The sequence below is a fragment of the Balaenoptera ricei genome, chromosome 3 (assembly GCF_028023285.1).
Source record: "Balaenoptera ricei isolate mBalRic1 chromosome 3, mBalRic1.hap2, whole genome shotgun sequence".
NCBI classification, from domain to species: domain Eukaryota; kingdom Metazoa; phylum Chordata; class Mammalia; order Artiodactyla; family Balaenopteridae; genus Balaenoptera; species Balaenoptera ricei.
This window is the reverse complement of record NC_082641.1, coordinates 131,684,177-131,707,288: the sequence shown is the minus strand read 5'-3', so window position 1 is coordinate 131,707,288 and position 23,112 is coordinate 131,684,177. Positions and strand designations below refer to the sequence as shown.

General features: G+C 41.1%; 2 protein-coding genes across 9 annotated transcripts in view; one reads left to right on the top strand and one right to left on the bottom strand.

The window, feature by feature from the left end:
• GEMIN5 (gem nuclear organelle associated protein 5) overlaps window positions 1-19,308 on the top strand; it is a 46,503-nt gene extending 27,195 nt beyond the window's left edge. For 2 of the 7 annotated variants that reach the window (XM_059917569.1, XM_059917567.1), the window contains exons 18-28: window positions 181-303; window positions 1,085-1,180; window positions 1,599-1,736; window positions 2,753-2,900; window positions 5,947-6,066; window positions 6,592-6,802; window positions 7,871-8,125; window positions 9,887-10,049; window positions 10,684-11,188; window positions 12,623-12,719; window positions 13,283-19,308. In XM_059917569.1, coding sequence (XP_059773552.1) covers window positions 181-303; window positions 1,085-1,180; window positions 1,599-1,736; window positions 2,753-2,900; window positions 5,947-6,066; window positions 6,592-6,802; window positions 7,871-8,125; window positions 9,887-10,049; window positions 10,684-11,188; window positions 12,623-12,719; window positions 13,283-13,450 — 2,024 coding nt within the window. In that variant the 3' untranslated portion in view covers window positions 13,451-19,308. Of the gene's footprint in view, window positions 1-180; window positions 304-1,081; window positions 1,181-1,598; window positions 1,737-2,752; window positions 2,901-5,946; window positions 6,067-6,591; window positions 6,803-7,870; window positions 8,126-9,886; window positions 10,050-10,683; window positions 11,194-12,622; window positions 12,720-13,282 lie in introns of those variants that run through there. The other 5 variants (XM_059917568.1, XM_059917566.1, XM_059917570.1 and 2 more) reach the window with 4 other exon arrangements.
• CNOT8 (CCR4-NOT transcription complex subunit 8) overlaps window positions 16,366-23,112 on the bottom strand; it is a 27,323-nt gene continuing 20,576 nt past the window's right edge. For both annotated transcript variants that reach the window (XM_059917580.1, XM_059917579.1), the window contains exons 3-7: window positions 22,219-22,412; window positions 20,231-20,392; window positions 19,358-19,502; window positions 18,547-18,657; window positions 16,366-16,859 (exon numbers count right to left, since the gene is read on the bottom strand). In XM_059917580.1, coding sequence (XP_059773563.1) covers window positions 16,710-16,859; window positions 18,547-18,657; window positions 19,358-19,502; window positions 20,231-20,392; window positions 22,219-22,412 — 762 coding nt within the window. In that variant the 3' untranslated portion in view covers window positions 16,366-16,709. The remainder of the gene's footprint in view (window positions 16,860-18,546; window positions 18,658-19,357; window positions 19,503-20,230; window positions 20,393-22,218; window positions 22,413-23,112) is intronic.

The window sequence follows — 23,112 nt, the reverse complement described above, 5'->3', positions numbered from 1 at the left end:
TTGTGTGTGTTGTGAACACTGCCCCCAGCTAATTTAATTTGAAAGCTTCCTTACAAGAGTGGGAACTTTCTCTGCCCAGCAGTATCCCTCCAGTAGGTTACACACACAATGGGCATGCATTCAGTTTTGTGTTTTTGATCAACTCTTCTTCAGACAGTCTGTACTTTTATTACATTTCAGAAGCCTTAATCAAGAAGCGAAAAGCTCGTTCCATGCTTCCACTGAGTACAAGTCTGGACCACAGATCCAAAGAGGAGCTTCATCAGGACTGTTTGGTATTAGCCACTGCAAAACACTCCAGAGGTACAGAAATACACTTCCTTGGCCCATCCGTAGTCTTCTGGGAACTGACACATAAGAAGTGCTTGTTTATATGTTACATGAATGAGCCAACAAATGTCCAAAGTTGTTGTGTTTCTGCATCATCCCTCCCCCACACCCCGCTGCCAGGTTCTGTCCGCGCTCTGACCGCTGTCAGCACTCTCCAGTGCCTTGGAGGCATAATGCTCTGCTTTTCTATTATAAATCAAGTTGTTGCCAGCCATATGGGTGCTGGAATTGGTATGATGGCTTCAATATCTCAGCGTGAATCAATTCCATCAACTGTTTTTCCCCAGTAAACAGCATGTACATGTAGAAAAGAAAGTCACTTGCTCATTGGAAATAACCCTTAATACAGCAGTTCCTTTAAAAATTTTTGATGGAAGTTTTTGTTTATAGAAGGTTTTTTGGTTTCAGTTTTTCAAAGCCCTCACCTAATGTGTGTTATTTTGACATTTGAGCAACTTTTTTTTTAATTTTGAATTTTATGTGTTGAAAAGGGATGCACATGATAAAATGAAATTCAAACAGTATAAAACCTGAGCCTAACAAACCTGACAAACAAACCTAACAAACCTAATGAAGTATTTTCATATTTTGCTATCTTTGTAACCAGCAGGGGTCTCTGTTAGGGTAAACAAGGGCACAGGTCTCTTTTTCTCAGCATCTGAAATGGGTGTTACATACATTCGGAAGTAACTGGACAGAAAACAGTAACCTATTAAATGACTTCATCTGAATTTTTGTCTTTTTGAATTAGCAGAGCCAAAGGAGGATGTGTCTGCTGATCTTGAGCAAAGGTTTCACCTGGGGCTTTTCACAGACAGGGCTACCCTGTACAGAATGATTGAGGTTGAAGGTGAGACTAGTCCAATCAACAGAATCCTGTCCATCTTTATGCTTCCCTAACGCTTTATACATACCTCTTATACGGCTGCCATCCTGTGGTATGGTAATGGTTAGTTTTACATGTCCGCTAACTAGGTTTTGAGTTCCCCTATTTGCATGTTCACAAACACCCCTCACTCACATCTGTCACAGGACCCTAAACATACAGTGTCCATTCTGAGTGTCTGAGTGCAAGTGAAAGTGGGTGGACAAGTGACTGAGTGGGCTTCAGGCCCCATTATGAACACTCTGGGAAGTGACTTACCCATGAGCCAGTGACTACATATTCTAGGAATTTATTCCTGTCGTTCATCCTGCCTTTCTTTTTCTAGAAGACAGTACAGACAGATGTTTCTGAAACATCTTCCAAATATTTCTCCTCCAAATAGGAAAAGGTCACTTGGAAAACGGCCACCCCGAATTATTTCACCAGCTCATGCTTTGGAAAGGAGATCTAAAAGGTGTTCTTCAGACTGCAGCAGAAAGAGGGGAGCTGACAGACAATCTTGTGGCTATGGCACCAGTCGGTATGTTCTTTTCCACAAAAGCCCTAGCATCTCTAGGATACATCCACTAAAGATAGACATTGTCTTGAAGGACAATTTGGCCATGTCGAATAATTAAATTTAAAATCCACATCCCTTTGACCCAGCAGTTCTAACTGTAGGAATTTAACTGCACCTACACATGCAAAATGGCAGATACATATGGACTGGGATTGCAGTGGTATTTGTAATAGCAAAAGGTCGCAAGAACCTCTACGTCCATCAGTGTAAGACTGGTTAAATCTTGTATGTCTATACAGTAGAAACTCCTATAGATACCCAAAAAATGAGGCAGCTCTGTACATTCTGATACAGAACGGAGCTCCAAAATTTAGTAAGTGAAAAGAATCAAGGTATAGATGCACAACAGAATATTTAATACTGTCATTGATACTTATACATGTGTGGTAATATATTCATAGATTATTGCCAAAGGTTTCAAAAGAAACTAATAATAACGGTTGTCTCCAGGGAAAGGAATTTGGACAAGTTTGGGTAGTAGGGTGCCAGGATAACAAGGAAATTTTTTATGCCATGCCTCATTTTTTAGCTTTTTATTGAAGTATGCCAGAGAGAGAGAGATGGAAGTACACAGGTCATAAGTGTACTTGAATTTCACTAACTGAATACACCCTTGTAACTAGCACCCATATCAAGAAACATAACATTACCAGTACCCTAGAAGCTTCTCTCATGCTCCCTTTCCGTCAGTCTACATGCACCCCAACAAGGGTAAGCACTGTCTGACTTCCATACTCATGTACATTTGAATTTTGTACTATTTTTTATGTATTACATAATCAGAGAAACAATTTACATTTCAAAATGTAGGGATGGGGAGAGGTAGATGAAACAGATGATCAGAGGAAACAACAACTGAATTACTATCTAAATGTTCTGCTTAATGCAGTGACTAACAACAAGCATTTTCAACCCAAATGTACATGCTTTTTCCCCTTAAATCTGCTGTTTTTTTTTGTTTGTTTGTTTGTTTTAAGCCGGTTACCATGTGTGGGTATGGGCCGTGGAAGCTTTTGCCAAACAGCTGTGTTTTCAGGACCAGTATGTCAAGGCTGCCTCTCACCTACTTTCTATCCACAAAGTGTATGACGCTGTGGAGCTGCTCAAGTCAAACCACTTCTACAGGTCTGTATGACCCAGCAGGTGAACCAGCAGCTGGATGTAATGTGAAATCAATCTACATAACAGTTCTGTTTCATGATAACCACCATAAAAAATTTATTGTAATTAAACATCTCAAATGCACACAAATGTATGTTCACTAGCTTAAACATCAGTGCACCCACCACCTATACTTAACAAATGTTAACTTTCAGCAATATTTGCTACTGATTTTTTTTTAATTTCTTTACTGTTAAAGTAATACAAACAAAGAAAAGAGCATGATACAAATGAACAGCTTAATAAATTACTAAGAGAGGAACTTTTTTAAGCCCCACCTGTGAAGTGAGAAGTATAACATTCCAGACTTAGTTGAATTGCCTTTCCCCAATTCTGTCCTCATCCCTTCTCTAGCAGTAACCACTCTTCTGAGACTGGTGTGAATCCTTTCTGTTCAAGTTATTATTCTTCCACTACAGTACATATTTAAGTACAGAAAACAAAAGCAACAAAATATTTCTTGTAGACAGCATACAGTTGGGTCTTGTTTTTTATCCAGTCTGATAGTCTCTGCCTTTTAATTGGAGTGTTTTAATGTAAATATTAGTGCAACTGATTTAAATCTACCATCTTGCTATTTCATTTCTTCTTTTCCTGCTTTCTTTCAGATTAGTTAAATATTTTTTTATCTCCAGTACTGGCATGTCAGCTGTATTTATTTTTTTTAATGGTTACTTTAGGGTTTATGATGAGCATTATTAACTTATCAGTTTACCTTCAGATAATACTGTACCACTTCTTGCATACATCATACTTCTTTCTTTCTTCCTGTCTCTTCCACTATTGCTGTCATATATTTCACATACTATATACATGTTATAACCCCACATTACAGTATTAGAATTCTTGCTTTAAACAATTACCTTTAAGTTTTTAAACATTTTCTTATATTTGCCCATATATTTATTTCCAGCACTTTCCATTCTCTTACGTAGATCCAAGTTTCCAATTGCTGTTAATTCCTTCTTTCCCGTGAAGAACTTCAACATTTTTTTTGTAGTGTGGTCCCGCTGGTGACATATTCCATCAACTTTTGTTTGTCTATAAAAGTCTTTAATTTTGCCTCTATTTTAAAGGATCTTTCAGTGGGTGTAGACTTCTAGATTGGAAGGTTCTGTCATTCTGTGCTTCATAGATATCATTCCATTTTTTCTTGGCTTGCATTGTTGACTTGACTACTGCATTTATTCTTATCTTTGTTATACAGGAACTATGTCTTTTTTCTCTGACTGTTTTTAGGACTTTCTCCACCACTGATTTTCAGCCATTTCATATGATGGCTTTGGTGAGACTTTCTTTTTATCCTATTTTGGTGTGTTGTCTTCCTTTAGAGAATGCCGGACTCTGTTTTGGCAAGCCGTAAAGTTACCTGCAGATCAACTTGATCTTTTCCTGGCTGTTTTAAGCTTTTTTAGGGCAAGTTCAGAGAAATCCATACTCTAGAATTAGTTTGCCCTCCTGCCTTCTGGTGTCTTTACCGAATGCCTTGTGTAAGTCAACAAATCAGAACTCAAATGTCTGGGTGGTCAAAACTCGTAGGTCTCCACACCCTGAGTGAGCCCTGGGAATTATTCAGCTTATCGTTCCCTGATTATTCTTTGTACAGCCTTAAGGACTTTCCTACATATGCACAGCTTTGTGTTCAAACCAGAGACTCAACAGGATCCCTAAGCACCGTTGTGGAGCTCTTTCTCTGGACAGCTTCTTCCTTCCTACTCTCCTGCCCCACAAATTCCAATCGCTTCGTCTCCCCTCAGCCCTGACTGCTGAAGCTCTGCTGGGATTCCTTCTGGGAAAATGGTTTTAGGCAGAAAGCCAGGGCCATGATTGGGCTCACAACATTTGTTTCCTTCTCCCCGGGATGACAGTCCTGTGCTGCCTGGTGTCCAATGGCTGAAAACAGTTGCTTCATACCTATTTTCCCCAATGTTTTAATTTTGCAACAGGAGGATACGTCTGGTCCTATTTGTCACTCCATCATGGCTGGAAGTAGAGGTCTCAAATTATGTACTTCTTAAATATTGCTGTGTCTAAATCACCTTAGTCTAAAACACTTTTATTCCAGCTACGACTTTATGTTGGCTGCAACTCAGAAGTTGTATGTCATTTGGAAAATAGTAGTTCAGTCAGTTAACACAGATCCTCCAAATGTTAACACATCTCACTATAAAATATCAAAAAAAAATCACATTCCTTACTTCATCAGAAAAGTCTTTAACTTTGGGGAAGCCGTCAAGCTCACAGTGGCAGGCACAAGTTTCCTAAAACTCTAATTTTCACCTGAAAGCTCAAATTTTATCATTGGCAACAGTACTGTTGGTTGTTTTCCGTGAAATGACAGGCTTACTTTGTTCATTTTTGAGAAAACATCTGCCAAATACTCAACACTAAATAACTATAGTTTGTTAGTCATTCTTTCAAGAAGTCATGAGATTCCTTCAAAATAAAAGCAACTAGTTCAGCTTGCAATTCGTTCATATAAGTTTTTCATAGAACCATTGTACTTTGGAATTCAGCAAAGAACACAAAACGTTCTTCCCATTTTGTCACACAGAATATTAACAGGATGTGCAGGATTTTGTGAAATTCATCATTTTTCCTTTTCAAGGAAATTTACCTTTTTTTTTTTTAACAAGGGCCACTAACTGGATTCTTGCTCCAGATGCCAGCAGTTTACCCACCATTGCTTTCGCATAATCAGTACAAATGTCAACACACTGAGAAAAGGCAAATAACCTCTTGGCATTATTGTGAAAATAGTCTTGACCTCATGAACCCCCGAAAGAGCCTTTGGAACTCCGGGAATCCACAAACCACACTTTAAGAACTGCTGACATAGGTGAAGAATTGAGCACAGCACGCAGTTCTAACTTGCCCTGTAATGCAGGAATACAGTTTTTTTATGGGAAGTTGGAACAAGACAGACAACACAAAGGGAATGGCTTATCCTACCTTGCAGCCCCTCCTAGGGCCTCTTTCAGATTGCCTAATTACCTATTCTTGCCTCTAGGGAGGCTATTGCAATTGCCAAGGCCCGGCTGCGCCCAGAGGACCCGATCCTGAAAGACCTGTACCTCAGCTGGGGAGCCGTCCTAGAAAAAGACGGCCATTATGCCTTAGCAGCCAAATGGTAAGTCTGAGGGGAACAGGAGTGCACCCAAAGAAGAGCTTCTGAAAGAGCTGGACAAGGATGGAAGAAAGAAGTTTAGAGGTGGGGGTGAAGTAACTAGCAAATTAAAAAGCGTATACATATTAAAGCCAGCTTCATAAGATTCATCAGGATCTACCTACTTGGTATTTATGTAAATCACCATAACTTCAAGAAATCCAAGTCGTCGACTTGGAAATCACTCCTTTCTTTAGGGATGTCTTGTATCATTAAATATGGGAAATGGGAGGGAATGATTCCTTTGCTTGGGTTCAACTCAGCAACTGCTGAAGTTCCTTTATCTCCTTAACCTGTATAATGCTGCCTCTTCAGCTTCTGCTGCACTGGCCTCAGCCTTCACAGGGACAGCCACAGGTAATGACACACCTGGGACCACAGGAAGGCACGCAAGGCAAAGTGGACAGAAAGAAATGATTCGACCCTCTGGGGAGCAGGAGTAGGCGATCTGTTTATGACACTTTGCTTGAGTTTTCTTTTGTATCTTAGCTATTTAGGAGCCACTTCAGCTTATGATGCAGCCAAAGTTTTGGCCAAAAAGGGGGATGTGGCATCACTTAGAACGGCTGCAGAGTTGGCTTCCATCGTAGGAGAGAATGAGTTGTCTGCTACCCTGGCTCTCAGATGTGCCCAAGAACTGCTTCTGGCCAGGAACTGGGTGGGAGCCCAGGAAGCCCTGCAGCTCCACGAAAGTCTGAAGGTTAGTCTGTTACTGCCTCTCCGGCTTTTAAGAGGGATGAGCCCCAAACCCTTTTCTAGTCAGATTCCAAGTGAATTACCCAGTTGCACAAGCTGTACCAATTTGGTAAGTATCCTTAGAAGTGTCCAGCAAGCCCTGGCCATATTATCCCATTTAAGTACTGTGGCTTGTCAGTTGCCACATTTAGAGTAAAAGATAATGTGGTTATTGACAGTAATTCCCACTGCTTAGCAGTCGAATAGCCTTTAGTCAGTTCAGCCCCTGTGTTTCTTCATTGATGTCATCAGCACAGAAATGAAGAGGAAGAGGGTCTGCTTTGAAGAAGATGGATTGGCTTTAACAGAAATCATGGTGCTCTGCCTGTAGCAGCCCTCTTCAGCTATAAGCTGTAATTCTGCCTATATGAAACAGAGACCTTCCCAAGCTTAAGTGAGAAAATATTATAGGGATATACAAGGAATCTCACGGCAACTGAAAACCCAGCAAAAGTAGGGATTTTTTTTAGGCCTTTTCTCTGTGCTCTCTTCTCTTCCAGCTGATTCCCTCTGTTAAACCTACTTGGATATAGCCCCTAACCACTCCCCCAGCTCTCAGATCTACACAGCTTGTCTGCTCCAGCACCTTCTGCCCACGATGCTTTAACTTCTGTATGCCTTAATCTGAAGTTTGGGCAGAGAAAAGAACTAGATGAGTCCAGCCCATCTTTTCTCAAACTGGGCCACAAGTCTTAAGTGGCTGGCCTGCATGTGGCTGAAATTTCAGTGAGTAGGGCTATAGCTGGGGTGTCATATTACAAATATGGTTGCTAAAAAAAAAAAAAAGTAATAAATACGGTTGCTTGAGCTCCAAGAGCTGTGGGTAGGAATCCCCCAAAAGGCATTTGGAAAAACTGTCTGTTAGATCACCTCTTTTCCCCCTCCCACAAGACTCACTGGGCTGGCAGCACACGGAGGGGAAGGCTGCTGCAAATGCAAAGGTGGGGGGGGGAATCTGAGAGACTGGGGAGAGCTCTAGACAATGGAGCACTTCCCTGCATAACACCTCCTCTCCTTTGCTATTGGGTTCCAGGGCCAGAGATTGGTGTTTTGCCTTCTTGAGCTACTGTCCAAGCACCTGGAGGAAAAGCAGCTTTCAGAGGGCAAAAGCTCCTCCTCTTCTTACAATGCTTGGCCCGCAGGCAGCGAAAGGCCCTTTGTGGAGAGGGTGACTGCAGTATGGAAAAGCGCCTTCAGCCTCGACTCCCCAGAGCAGTACCAGGCAGCATTTCAGCAGCTGCAAGATATCAAGTACCCATCTGCTACAAGTAACACTCCCTCCAAACAGGTACCCCTTCTGCATGAGCTTTTGATATTAATCACTCAGTAGGCTAAGACTTCTCTAATCCATGTCTAGTAATAATAAGGAAACATGTAGAATGCCAGTTTGTATTTCAGAAAAGATTAAGCCAGGCCCAGGAAACCTGGAAAGATCCCTTCAGATTAATTAGAGCCCTTTATCTTTAAAGTTAGTCTTCAATCAGTATTCCCTTCTAAAAGAAAAAGAAAAAAGTCTAAAAACAAAGAAAAGCACAGAAACTAATATAATAAGTACCCATCAATTAGAATTAGAACAGATGTTCACATTTTGTCATTTTTGCTTCATGGAGTCTTTTGGTTTTGTTTTGTGTATTCTTTTGCTTTTGGTGAAAGAATCAAGTTGAAGTCCCTCATGTTCCCTTCCCCAGTGCCATTTCCCTGCCCTAGCTCACAAAAATTTCAGCCCCTGCATCAGACCACATGTGTTATTTTGTGGCTTCCTTATGTGATCGTTGTTTATAAAATCTTAAACATACCTGTGCACGATGACACCCAGCAACCCCATTGCTTAGATATTTCACTAAAAGAAGTGAACCCAGGTGTCTACACAGTCTTGTACAGAAATGTTCATGGCAGCTTAGTTCATAATAGCCAAATAGAAACAACACAAATGGGGGCTTCCCTGGTGGCGCAGTGGTTGAGAATCTGCCTGCCAATGCAGGGGACACGGGTTCGAGCCCTGGTCTGGGAAGATCCCACGTGCCGCGGAGTAACTAGGCCCGTGAGCCACAATTACTGAGCCTGCGCGTCTGGAACCTGTGCTCCGCAACAGGAGAGGCCGCGATAGTGAGAGGCCCGCGCACCGCGATGAAGAGTGGCCCCCACTTGCCACAACTACAGAAAGCCCTCGCACAGAAACGAAGACCCAACACAGCCATAAATAAATAAATAAATAAATTAAAAAAAAAAAAAAAAAAAAGAAACAACACAAATGTCCATGAGCTGGTGAATGGATATACAAACTGCAGTATATCCATATAGTGGAAAACTATACTATGCAACAATAAAAAGGAACAAATTACTAATGCAAAAAGAGTATCAGTGAATCTTGAAAGCATTAATGGTAAGTCAAAGAATCAAGTCACAAAAGACTACATACTCTACTGTTCCATTCATATGAATTATAGAAAAGACAAAATTATACTGGCAAAAACTAGATCAGTGGTTGCCAGGGGATGGGGAGAGGGGAGTTGAATGCAAAGGGGCACAAAGGAGTATCTTACAATGAAAATGTTCTATGTCTTGAGTTTGGTGGTAGTTACACCATATGTATGTGTGTGTGTATATATATATATGTATACATATATATATACACACACATATATATTTATTTGTCAAAACTCATCAGATTGCACACTTAAAATTGATAAATCTTAATTACACTCCAGATTTTTTTTTAATTACAGCTTTTAATTCAAGAAACTCACTTTTTGTTTAATTTTTTAAATTTTGTTTTAATTTTAATTTTTTGTTTTAATTTGCATTTAGCAAATGTCAAGGCATTTTCTTAGCATGAACAGACTTTAACACCAGACAGTGTATGTTGCTGTACAACTAAATATGAAAGTTTCCAATGAGGAAGCAAAAATGGGTGGTGGAGATAGGAGGACCTTTCTTAAATGTGGACTGTGTGTACTTCCCAAATGCAGTTAATAGGAACATTTCTGGTGTCATTCCCAGTGCCTGATGTGAGAGGATGTTTAACTGAGACTCTGGCTCCTCTCTGTAGCTCCTGCTTCACATTTGCCATGACCTGACCTTGGCAGTGCTAAGCCAGCAGGTGGCCTCCTGGGACGAAGCTGTGGAAGGACTGCTTCGGGCTGTGATCCGGAGCTACAACTCAGGAAACTTCACCATCATGCAGGAAGTGCACTCAGCCTTTCTTCCGGAGGGTAAAAGACCCCCAGCTCTGCTGGAGCACACCCACTAAAGGATGATATAACCACCGCCAGTGTTGTGGCACCAGGAGTACATAGGTTATTGAAAGACAGACATGGGCCAGTGTGTCATTTAGTAGAAAGTTTGAATTCTCTTACCCAACCTCCTTAAGAGGTAGCCAGAATGACTAAGCTGTTTTCCTTTACCTGGTCCTACCTACCTACCTCACTGCCTCCTATATACTTTCCTACACACAGCTCTAGAGAAATAGCAATGTGCTCACAAGTTATTAAGAATGGAGAAGACATTCCTTGAGCTGCACAATTAGTCACTAACCTAAAACACTGTGGTTTTTCAGAGACACAGTGGGATCTTACCCCCAGAGCCTTCAGTGGGACAGATGAAATACTTCTTTTTCTATCATGCTTTAAATGGCCTGTAGCAATGAGGACACTGCCTTAGGCCAAGACATGTTTAGCTCTGGTTGGCTTCTGGTGGAAAGCATGTGGTCCCAGGGACCACACATGCTGTTCTGTTTCTTGGGATCTGATCTGCCTCTTGGGTGATAGGAAACAACATGCGGGCAGGAAGCCAGATTTCTGACAGATAAAGAAATGAACAACCCTAAATCCTCTTCTTCTCTCCTAGGCTGTGACCACCTAAGAGACAAACTGGGTGACCATCAGTCCCCCACCACACCAGCTTTCAAAAGTTTGGAGGCCTTTTTTATTTATGGACGTCTGTATGAATTCTGGTGGTCTCTCTCCGGGCCTTGCCCCGAATCCAGCATCTGGGTAAGGGCTGCTCACAGAAGGACAACTTCTGTTGAGCAGAGCCAACAGCTTGACAATGTCAGCCCTGAAGAAACTGACCCCAAAGCTTCCCAGCCAGAGCCAAGCAGGACTCTAGAACTAGACCTGAGACTCACAGAAGAAGGTGAGCAAATGCTGAACGCCTGTAAGGAGCTCTTTTCAGAAAAGCACGCTGGTCTCCAAAATGCACAGAGAACCATTGCTGAAGTCCAAGAGACCTTGGCAGAAATGATCCGCCAACACCAGAAGAGTCAACTTTGTAAATCCACAGCAAATGGCCCTGATAAGAATGAACCTGAACAGGAAGCAGAGCAGTCCCTCTCTAGTCCTCAGAACCAGTGGTAAGTACTGATTCAATACAACATGGAACTAAAATACCCTGCTGGATTCTCACATAGTACTTGATGAGACTGATCAGGTCACTTGGAAGCACCACAATGCAGTCATTAAGGCACAGGCTTTGAAGTCACATGTGGGGTTCCAATCCTGGCCCTGTTCAGTGACCTCAGGCAGGAATCTTAATGTCTCTGAGTTTTAGTTCCCTCATCCATAAATGGAGTACCAACTCCATCCTTGCTTGTTTTGAGAATTAAACAGAATCACAAATATTGTTAATAACAACAGTACAATAAAACCCTACTTTTGTGCAATAGATTCCTAAATAATCCATCATGTAAAATAGGGAGTTGCATTATTGCATCATTAATGAAAACCATTGATTTTCTTTTTTTTTTTTTTTTTTTTGGCCGTGCTACGCGGCTTATGGGATCTCAGTTCCCCAACCAGGGATTGAACCCGCACCCTCGGCAGTGAAAGCAGAGAGTCCTAGTCCTAACCACTGGACCGCCAGGGAATTCCCAAAACCATTGTTTTTCAGTTGTTCAGTACTATCCCAAAAAATACACAAAAAGGGTAGTGTACAGAATTACACACTAAACTGTAAAAAACCCCAGATGATCAGATTGCTGCAGCATCCTAATCATTTCCATTGAAAATAAGGGCCAGGTAGATATAGATGATTATTAATCACTTTAGAGCCCTTCTGCATTATCACAGGGCACTTCGCTATGGGCATTTGCAGTGATTAACAGTTGCTGATTAGTTGTTATGCCGAGTGCCTTTACCTTGATTATGTCCCCCCCAGCACAGGGCCTAAAATACAGTAACCAGCACAGTCAATAAACTTACAGCTATTATTACTAAACTTTTAAAAATTAAAATTACATTTGTTGCTCTAAAAATACTACGAGTGAAATCTTGAGTCAGAGTTTTGAGTTACTTCTCTAGTGAGCTACCACACTCTAGGCAGCACTTTATGTTTGGTTTTAGTAACAAGAAAAACACAAAAAAGTTCTCTAACCCAGCGGCTCTTAACCTTTGGATCAGAGGGCCCCTTTGAGAAGCTTAAGACACCCTTCCCAGAAAAATGTGCATCCATACACCCTGAGGGTAGGAACCCCGGCTCTGTCTAACCTATTCCCCAGAGAAATCCAGGCCCTTTGCATTTGGCTGCAGATTGAATCCCCTAAAGGTCCTTAATTTTCATTGGAGCTCTATGTCTAAGAAGTGGGGATTTGGAAAGTGGTGAGGAACAATACTGCATTTTGAAAATTTTATATCACATCACATTAAATTCCCTTCTCTTAGCCTTTGTATTTAAAGATAAGAGATAAAGACCCAGGTGACAAAGTAATTTTATTTACAGGATAATAGATTTAAAAGTTACGTGGGGCAAGACATATAACTTGTGCTTTTATTATTATTATTATCACTAGCAAAGAAGAAAAAAATGAACCAGTTTCTTTGCCTGAATTAACCAAAAGGATTACAGAGGCCAATGAGAGAATAGCTAAGTTCCCTGAGAGTATTAAGGTAAGATTTATATAGCAGTTCATTTGGTAAAACATTACTTTTTATGTTATCAATTGACTACACCAAATTCTTTAACGTCATCTGAAATCTGTACGCATTTGTATGTGCTTAAAAATTGAAGATCCAGTTGCCTTTGGTGAGCTAAAATGTTTTGTGAGAGTAGAATTATTGACACCACAAGCAATTTTATACCTTAGCCTTCAGAGAAATCTAACAAATTTTCTAATTACGAGGTAAAGTAAAATTACAGTTGGTACCATGTATTTGATCGCTTACAAATGGATAGGTATATTTGGATGTGGCCCTAGTAGTAACAGAAGCATCATGTTTTAAATTCATTTGAGTAGGGCTCTAGGAAAAGATTGTATCATTTGAGAGGGACATCTCAGTTTTGAGTTTCATCTCTCCTTAGAGTAACTGATGAAGTCTTAGGAGAGAAATGGCTCAACCGTGCCAGAGAAGTGTCATTAGATAAGATTTGAGACACTCATGCCTTCTGTGCAGGTGTTTGTGGCTTTTTTTTTTGCAAATACTTCCTTGTTTATCCCTGTGTCATCTTTCAGACCTGGCCCTTCCCAGATGTGCTGGAGTGCTGCCTCATCCTGCTTCACATCGGGTCCCAATATTCTGGCTTCGTGACCCAGGAAATGCAGCAACAGGCTCAAGAGCTCCTTCAGAAATACGGCAGCACTAAAGTTTACAAACGACACTACCAGACCCTGTGCATGTGAACTTTCAAGGACCTCTAAGAAACTGTGCCAAATTCAAAACATCCAACACCTTTCAGCTCTGCATTTACACCTCGCCAGAGATTCACTTTGATCCCTACATGTTTCTGCAGTGATCCAAATAATACAAATGAGAGTCAAGTTTCAATCAACTCTACACTTAAACACAATGAAATCTGACTTTGGACTCAATTGTGGTTTCCTACTGGAGGAAAGATCATGAAAAGCCAGCAGTAGTTACTCAGAACTAACACCTGCAAAGTGATTGTTGATAATCTCTAAAGCCTTATGCAGGTTTCGCCCAAAGAGGAGAAACTTCTTTTTTAATCACCCAAAGTGTTACATTCTTAAACACAAGCTACCTTTATAAATGCTTTGCCTGACCATAAACATGTACACTCTTGTTGGAGGGTAGAGATTATGTCTTCCCTTTACTATTTTACCCCTAGCACTCACTTAAGAGTGTCTAGTATCTAATAGGTACATAATGGAAACTTTAAACTGAGTAAGTTGGGAAAATGAAAGAATGCTCATTAATAGCTTAGACTTAAAGGACTCTAACCTGAGCTCATTGATACCAGCACTGGCTGACAACTAAGGCTTGTGATTGGTAGTCGACCTTACTGCGTTAGCAGAACACAGGAATTCAAGAACATCTGGCAGTACAACAGCACCCCCCTCAGCCACGATTTCACTTTCCACAGTTTCAGTTACCCCCAGTCAACAGCAGTCCAAAAATACTGAATGGGAAATTCCAGAAATAGACAACTCATAAGTTTTAAACTGTGGCCATTCTGAGTAGCACGATGAAATCTCACGGCGGTCCCACTCCGTCCTACCCAGCACATGACTCATCCCTTTGTCCAGCATACCCATGCTGTATACACTACCTGCCCATTAGTATAGGAAAAACACGGAGCATACATTATAGGGCTCAGTACTACCCAGGGTTTCAGGCCTCTACTGTGGGTCTTGAAACATAACCCCCACAGATAAGGGGAGACTACTGTATATGGAGGGGCTGAATTACACCCATAGTTAGTATTCTCTTGGTTACTGCTCAGGACCATCTCTTTCTGAGGATGACCACTAACACAGCCCTACACACACTCACATATCTACAAGGCAAAGTTCTTTACAGTTCTACTACACTTGTGCCCCTTCTTTAGCACCACTTTAATAAGCTGTTTCTTATCTCTCCCATGCAATGAGCACACCCCTACTCAACACTGAGTTCCTCAACCCTTCATCTCAACATTTCTCCTGACATGTCAGTAAGCCTGCTGTCAACTGTGGCAAAAATAAACACCTATTTTAATCCAAATTTGTTAAGGATATATGTGTAGGGCTCAGTCACCAGCATGCGAAAGCACCTTGGTTGAGAACCACTGACCTATGCTGCTTTACCACAAATCTTAACGATAAATATATCTCTTCCACTATGTGAACATCCCAGTCAAAATCCTAGATCTGCTCCTGTACCTGACTTACAATCCCACATTTTTGGGCCAATAGAAAGGATTGGAAACAAAGTCCTGAACCAAGTCTAGGATATCAGACGTTCAATTTATCCAAAAGAAGTCCACTAATTAATAAGTGGATCTACCGTATATAATGGAGTAGCACCAGGAAGTAGAATTAAAACTGATTTCCTAGTAAGGCCCAATAATCAGCGAGGCATATGAAGTAAAGAGACAATTCCGTTTACACAGCTGCTCATTAAAAGCTTCCTACAAAGTGAGACATTTTGTATGCAAGCCAACTTGTGGAAAATGGAGGCAAGAGTTAGAAAACAGACAAGATGCTTCCATGTCACTGATAGCAAACAACCGTCTTCTAAAGCCAGCAATTCAGAGCTTTGAAAGACCAAACCTTCATGCCAGTGGTTAAAAAGAAATCTTTATTTTACAAAATTAAAAACATAAATAATATTTACAAGCATCTTAAATACCAGCTTATAATACTTGACATTTTTGAATCATTTTAGATTGAGTTTTCCATAAGCTTTTAATATGTAAGACTATTCAACCACTTCAGTGAGCTACCAGTTTTCATTTCTACTATTCCAAAGGAGTTTTTGGTTTTTTGAAATTGTCCACAGTGTAGTCATTCAGAAAAAATACAGTGTACTTTTTAAATGACTAGTTTAAAAAAAAAAAAAAAAATCACAGTCCTGAGCTTCCTACCCCAGTTGTGGGATATTACTCCAAGAGAACCCTATAAACCAAATTCCTTACTGTCCTGTTTACATGTTACCACTATAACTTTTTAAAGACTCACATTTCTGGTACTCACCACAATCCATCTCCCTAACTTCTCCTCAGTTTGCTGCAAAGGAGAGGCAGGGAAAACAGAGAAGAGAGGCAGCAGAATACAGATGACCATCTGAAATCACATTACTAAAAATGTAACAGACTTATGATCCAAAAACCTGCTCTTAGTAATTTCCTTCGGGATCAAATCCAAGGTATTTTATGAAATGAAAACTTAAAATGATTTCAAATGACGCACACGTGACAGCAAATCTCAGTGGCACAACGGAACACAGACTTAAAGAAAGTGGTTAATTTAATACCCATTCTGGAGTTCCTTGTGAATAAAGGGTAGACAGATTCAGTAGAATTTTGTTTTTAAGGAAAGTTTTCATTATCGGGTCTTCATATTTCAGCACTGAGTAATTCATTTCCACGGAATAATACATAAAGACCAACAAAGTGTGAGGAAAGCAAATGTTCTCGAGAAGGGTCAAAATAAACGAAAAGGAAGGAAAGGAAAGGCTCAACATCTATAACCCACTTCACAAGACCACCACTTGGTTCCACTTTCCCTTGAAGCCCTCAGCTCAGCTGAGAATCACAGCAAGAAGTCTTCATCCTCAGAGATTAGCAACAAATTTAAAAGAAAAAGAATGACACAGGTAAGAGTTATATACATTTTACTAGTTTGTTTCTGACTTGTCCTGGATTTTAGAAGGTGTCAAATGAGCCATGGATGCTGGTGGCAGGAGGCAACTGGAGAAGAGAGGCTTAGGGATGAGGAATAGGGAAGACGTGTTTACAAATTCAGAGCAAACTCCCTTCTTCTGGATCTAAAATAAAGACATCTTTTGTCTTCAGTAAAACAAAAGTCTTTCTGTCAGCGCAGGTGGTAGGTACAGTTTGCTCAAAAGACGCGTCTTCTCTTGGGGAGGAATATAAGTGTACACAGTCAGCACATTAAGCACCGCTCTGGGGCCAGGCCCACCCGCAGAGCCTCGCCGCCATCACTGCTGCATGTTGCTGATGATCGCCAGGATGCTCATCTTCTCCTGGGCAGAGTCCACGTCCTCGTTCTGCTTCTGGGCCACTCCCGTGCCCAGGCCATAGAGCCGCCCACAGTACTTGGCATCGTCAATACTGTCCTCAAAAAACAACTGCAGAATAGGACAGAGAGCCCCTGGTGAGAACCATGCCAAGAGTCATGCCAAGAATCAGGCCAAGCCGCAACACTACTACATCAGCACCTCCCAGCTCTCTTAAAGCCTTGAACACCTAGCCAACTAGAAACTAACTTCATAAAGAAAGGCTCCAGACCTTTCCTACACAGTCTTTTCATGCTCCTTTCTCTCTACATAGGCTCCCCTTTCTGAATAGACTTCCACTTTCCATGAGTTTTTACTGCCAGGATCCCTGTGCTGCTGTTGCTGTTTATTAATACAACTGCCTCTATCTCCTCCCTTCTCTTTAACAGGCAGTGCAATGGTTAAGAGCTTGAGCTCTAGACTCAGACTGACTCACTGTGTGATCTTAGAAAAATCACTTGAACGCTCCTTAAGCCACGGTTTTGTATCCATAAAATGGGTAATATAACAATAGGTTGTTACGAGTGAGAAAATGGCCAGGAAGCACACACACAGCAAGGTATCTCACCCTTTTGGGCACTACTGGGCAGGTGACTCTCTGCTGGGGGGTGAGGAAGGCTGTCCAGTGTATTGTAGCACTGTAGGATGTTCAGCAGCATCCGTGGCTAGTAGCACACAACCCTACTCCCCCAGGTTATGACAGCCGAAACCGTCTCCAGACATTGCCAGAGGTACCTCAGAGGGCAGAACTGGGAGCATGATGCTGCCAGCTTTGTTCTTCTTCCTCAAGATTGCTTCGGCTACTTGGAGTCTTTTGTGGTTCCATACAAATTTTAGGATTATTTGCTCTATTTCTGTGGAAAATGCCACTGGAATTTTGATCAGGATTACATTCAATCTGTAGACTACTTTGGGTGGTATGGACATTTTAACAATATTAATTCTTCCAATCCATGAGCCCGGAATATCCTTCCATTTATTTGTGTCTTCTTCAATTTCTTTCATCAGTGTCTTAGAGTTTTCAGTATACTGGTCTTTCACCTCCTTGGTAAAATTTATTCCAAGGTTATTTTATTCTTTTTGATGCAATTGTAAATGGGATGGTGTTCGTAATTTCTCTTTCTGATAGTTCACTATTAGTGTATAGAAACAACAGATTTTTTTATATTAATTTTTTATCCTGCAATTTTACTGGATTCGTTTATTAGCTCTAACAGTTTTTTGGTGGAGTCTTTGGGGTTTTCTATATATGTCATCTGCAAACAGTGACAGTTTTCCTCCTTTCTGATTTGGATGCCTTGTATTTCTTTTTCTTGCCTAACTGCTCCAGCTAGGACTTCCAATAACATGTTGAATAAAAGTGGAGAGAGTGGGCATCCTTGTCTTGTTCCTGATCTTAGAGGAAAAGCTTTCAGCTTTTCACCACTGAATATGATGTTAGCTGTGGGACATTTGATAATTAATAGAACTTAGCATAAAATAAGTGGGTGGTTTCACAAATGTGTTCATATTATAGAAATCAGAAGAAAAGCAAATAATTGCAAGGATAAGAGGTGCTAGGAACACCAAGTACACTTCTGAGTGACCTCCATTTCAAAATGCTTCTTTGCCTCCCAAATCACATCTAATATACTGAACATATGCATAACAAACAAACCAAAAAAAAAAAAAAAAAAACACTGCTTTCAAAGTGATCACCAACTTCCAAGAGAAACTATAAATTTTCAACAAACCTCAGCCCAAAAAACCTTTGCCTTACCTCTTTCATCCTGAAGAATGCCATTCCCGTTAGCAGTGAGTCAGAGCCTGCCTGGTGCTGCCTTCCAATTCTCTGCAAATCCAACTGATCAGCAACTTCCTGAAGACCTCCCTGGAGATGTAAGGAAACAAATATAATATTACAGACCCAACTTCTCTACTGGAGTCAACTATGTCTATTCTTGAGTTTACTTCTTGTGGTGACAGGAAGTAGGAACAGGCCATTTACTTAACAGGTCTTCCCCAGCACTATCCCCTTTTTAGCCCTCCAAATGATACACTGTGTTATATTCCACTTTTCACTCCGTTCGTTCTTTTCTGTATTGTTAATTCTGTCAGACCTCCGCCCCTGAAAGTCCTCACTGCTGTAAAACAAGGTTGGGGAAATAGTAAATGCCAATCCAATTCTAGATGGCCAACCTCTTTTATCAACAATTTATTAGAGGAGGGAGTTCTTAAATTGTCTAGAGCTAAGAACCCCTCTGAGAGTCTGGTACACTGCAGACCCCATTCCTAACGAATCATACATATACCTCATGTCTCCAACTGTTTCACTAGGTTCGTGGGCCCTAAGTGAAGAATGCCTGCCTTAGGGTGAGAGTAGCAGAAGGCTCCCTTCATGCCCAGGTTAAAGACAGTTACCACACAAATCCCTGTGCCAGTCAACTCTATATATACCCTGTCTAGCACCATGCTGGCACCTAGCAGGTACTCAAGGACACATGCTGAACAAACTGCAATAAAGCAAAATGACAAGTCTGCATTTTTGTCTTCTTGTTGTCGTTACTACTATTAAGAAAAATATTGTGTACCTTAAGATTTTTGCAACTTTTCATCAGGTATTTCACATCATAAATGGATGGGAAGAAAAGGTTCAGAATGTGAAAGAATTCATGTTCCTCTTCTGGCAAACGAGAATCCGTAAGTAACTTTACCATGTAGCCAAAGTCATAGCCACTGCGAGGAGAGAATGAGGCAGTAAGGTGAAAGAGCAGGAGTTAACAGGCCCCAGCATTCAACTGCTTCATTGCTCAGAGCTTATGATGCTACCTCACGTTAGGAACTTTCAGTTTTCCAAAGTAGTTTATCCTGTACTCTGAACTTTCCATTAAATAACCACATAACAGATTAATATGAGAGATACATTAGAGAACCCAAGGGTTTATAAACGTGGGTTTTATTCATCAAAAATTCAAACGTACTGAAAGGTATGGAGTCCCCTGGTGGGCTAGTGGTTAGGATTTGGCACTTTCACTGCTGTGGCCCAGGCTGAATCCCTGGTCGGGGACTGAGATCCCACAAGCCATGCGGGGGGACCAAAAAAAAAAAGAAAAGGTACTGAAAGGTAAAATAACCTCTCCTAAGGGGAATTTGGCCTTTGAGTACCCAGGAAACTCCAGGCCAGCCTTTTAAATGACAAGAAAAAGATGACCAAGTGCTTCCATCCTTCCCACCCTCCACCTTTCCACCTGACATATGCCCACTGCAGCCACATGATACAGCCTAGTACTGTGTGAAATAAACCAGTATGCGCTCCAAAGTGTTTTCTGAAAAACTGAAATGTTACCATTTCAACTCTGTAACTGCTAGTGAGCAACAAAAGAGTGCCAAGAGGACTGCAAAAACAACATAAGAATTCAATTCCTTGCTTCCAAAGGAAGAGAAAAACACTCTCTTAGACTGACCTGTGAAATGAAAGCCATTTGACATTGTCACAGAGAACCACTCCTGATGTCATAAGCAGCTCTGCAAAGTGCAATGTGTCAATCCCTTCCTCTTCATGCTTCTGAAACTGCAGTCCTGAGTTAGCAAGGAGATCTATGGAATCCTGGGAGTACATGTCCTCTCTGAAAAGAGAAGGTGTTTACTTCTTAGCTGGTGGTAAGGTAACAGAAGTAGTGGGCAACAATATTACCATCACCTTATAAATTATAGAATAAGTATTCTTTTTTTTTTTAATTTTTTTTTTTTATATTTTATTTATTTATTTTTGGCCGTGTTGGGTCTCCATTGCTGCACGCAGGCTTTCTCTAGTTGTGGCGAGCGGGGGATACTCTTCGTTGCAGTGCGTGGGCTTCTTATTGCGGTGGCTTCTCATTGTGGAGCACAGGTTCTAGGCGCGGGGGCTTCAGTAGTTGCAGCACGCGGGCTCCGTAGTTGTGGCTCGCGGGCTCTAGAGCACAAGCTCAGTAGTTGTGACGCACGGGCTTAGTTGCTCCACGGCACGTGGGATCTTCCCGGACCAGGGCTCAAACCCACGTCCCCTGCGTTGGCAGGTGGATTCTTAACCTCTGCGCCACCAGGGAAGTTCCTAGAGTAAGTATTCTTGAAATACTTTCATAATTTAAGAATAAATCAATTCATTCCTTCCAGTATTCTAGCAAACACACAAAGTAATCTTACCTGTGACAGAAAGAAAAACGGGATTTTTCCCCCACAAAATAAGTGTCTTAATAATGAAAGATCCACATTTTCTCATTATTTAATGAAAAGCAGGACTTCCCTGGTGGCGCAATGGTTAAGAATGTGATCTTTTGTGTCTGGCTTCTTTCCCTTAACATAATGTTTTCAAAACTCATCCATGTATAGCATATGTCAGTACTTTATCTCTCTGTACTGTGCAGTAACATTCCATGGCACGGATATACCACATATAGCCATTCCTCAGATCACAGACATTTGGACTGTTTCCAATTTGGGGCCTTTATGAATAATGCTGCTATGAACACTCACATACAAGTCTGACATGGATGTATGTCTTCATTTCTCTTGGGTGGAATTGCTGGGTCATATGGTAACTCTATTTTTAACCTTTTGAGAAACTGCCTGTTTTCCAAAGAGGCTGCATTATTTTATATTCCCAATAGCAATACATGAGAGTTCTAATTTCTCCACACCCTCACCGACATTTGTTATTATGTCTTTTTGATCACAGCCACCTAGTGGGTATGAAGTAGTATCTCATGGTTTTGGTTTGCATTTCCCTAATGACTAATGGTAGTGACCATCTTTTCATAAGCTTATTAGCCATTTCTAAATCTTCTTTGGAGAAATGTCTATGCAGATCTTGTGCCCATTTTTTTAAATTTATTAATTTATTAATTTATTAATTTATTAATTTATGGCTGTGTTGGGTCTTCGTTGCTGCGCACGGGCTTTTCTCTGGTTGTGGTGAGCGGGGGCTACTCTTCGTAGCAGTGTGCGGGCTTCTCATTGCAGTGGCTTCTCGTTGCGAAGCACAGGCTCTAGGCAGGCGAGCTTCAGTAGCTGTGGCTCGCAGGCTCAGTAGCTGTGGCTCGCAGGCTCTAGAGCACAGGCTCAGTAGTTGTGGCGCACGGGCTTAGTTGCTCCATGGCACGGGGAATCTTCCCAGACCAGGGCTCAAGCCCATGTCCCCTGCATTGGCAGGCAGATTCTTACCCATTGTGCCACCAGGGAAGTCCTTCTGCCCATTTTTAATTAGGCTGTCTTTTTATTGTCGACTTGTAAGAGTTCTTTAAGAAGGACTTTACTTTTTGAGATTCCTTACTCCATCTTCTGCTTGACTACTCTCTCCAACCCCTACTTGGGTTTGGTGGAAACAAAACTTAAAATTAATAAAATCAGTTAGAAATCAGTCTGCACAAATGTAGCACATCTAAGAATAACTTTGAGAAGTGTCTCAGACACTTACGTGAGGTTGAACTTGAAGTTGAACTGCCAAGTGTTGATTCCAGAAGGATATTCTCCCTTCTCATTCGTGAATGTAAGGCCCAGCTGGATAATTTTTAAAAGGTCAACATTGCACCGTAAAAGCTGATACTGGTAATCTATGGAACTACGAAATTCACCAATGGGTCGCACCACAACACCTGGAAATTCTGTGTCCTAGAAAAGGAAAAAGTCTCTCATCGTAAGGTTTCACAAAACTTATGCTGACTTGACCATTCATAAATAAAAGTTTTACCTCAATTTATAAAAGTTATGTGACAAGCCCCAAGCTCAGGCACAAAAATTCACCTTAAAATACTGATTTCATTGATCTATACAGAAGGAGCACTAGAAACACAAAGCTTTACACAACAACTTGGAGATCCTAAGCAGGATGTGAATAGAAGTAGTTGACTAACTCTAGGTCTATTAAGAACATTCTAGGTTCGGGAATTCTCTGGCGGTCCAGTGGTTCGATCCCTGGTTGGGGAACTAAGATCCCACAAGCCACACAGCACGCCCGCCACCCCGCCAAAAAAAAAAGAACATTCTAGGTTCATATACAGTTAATTAGGAATGGTCTAGGTTGAGAACGAAACACTATATAAATAAAAATGCAAATATAGGAAAGTGGAACAGCCATTCAACAAAAGTAATAAATAGCCACATTTGGCTTAAAGTAAAAAGCCTGGAACAAGATCAGAGAGAGTTCTGAATACCAGGCTGAAGACATAATTCTACACCCTCCACAGCAGGAGTTGCAAACTCCAGGCAGCTAACGTAACAGAGTAAAGTGTGCAGGGTGTTAAAATGGTTATGAGTAATGGGGACTGGAGCAAACTAAAGGGTACATGCCTCCCCTAAAAGAGGCTCTTGA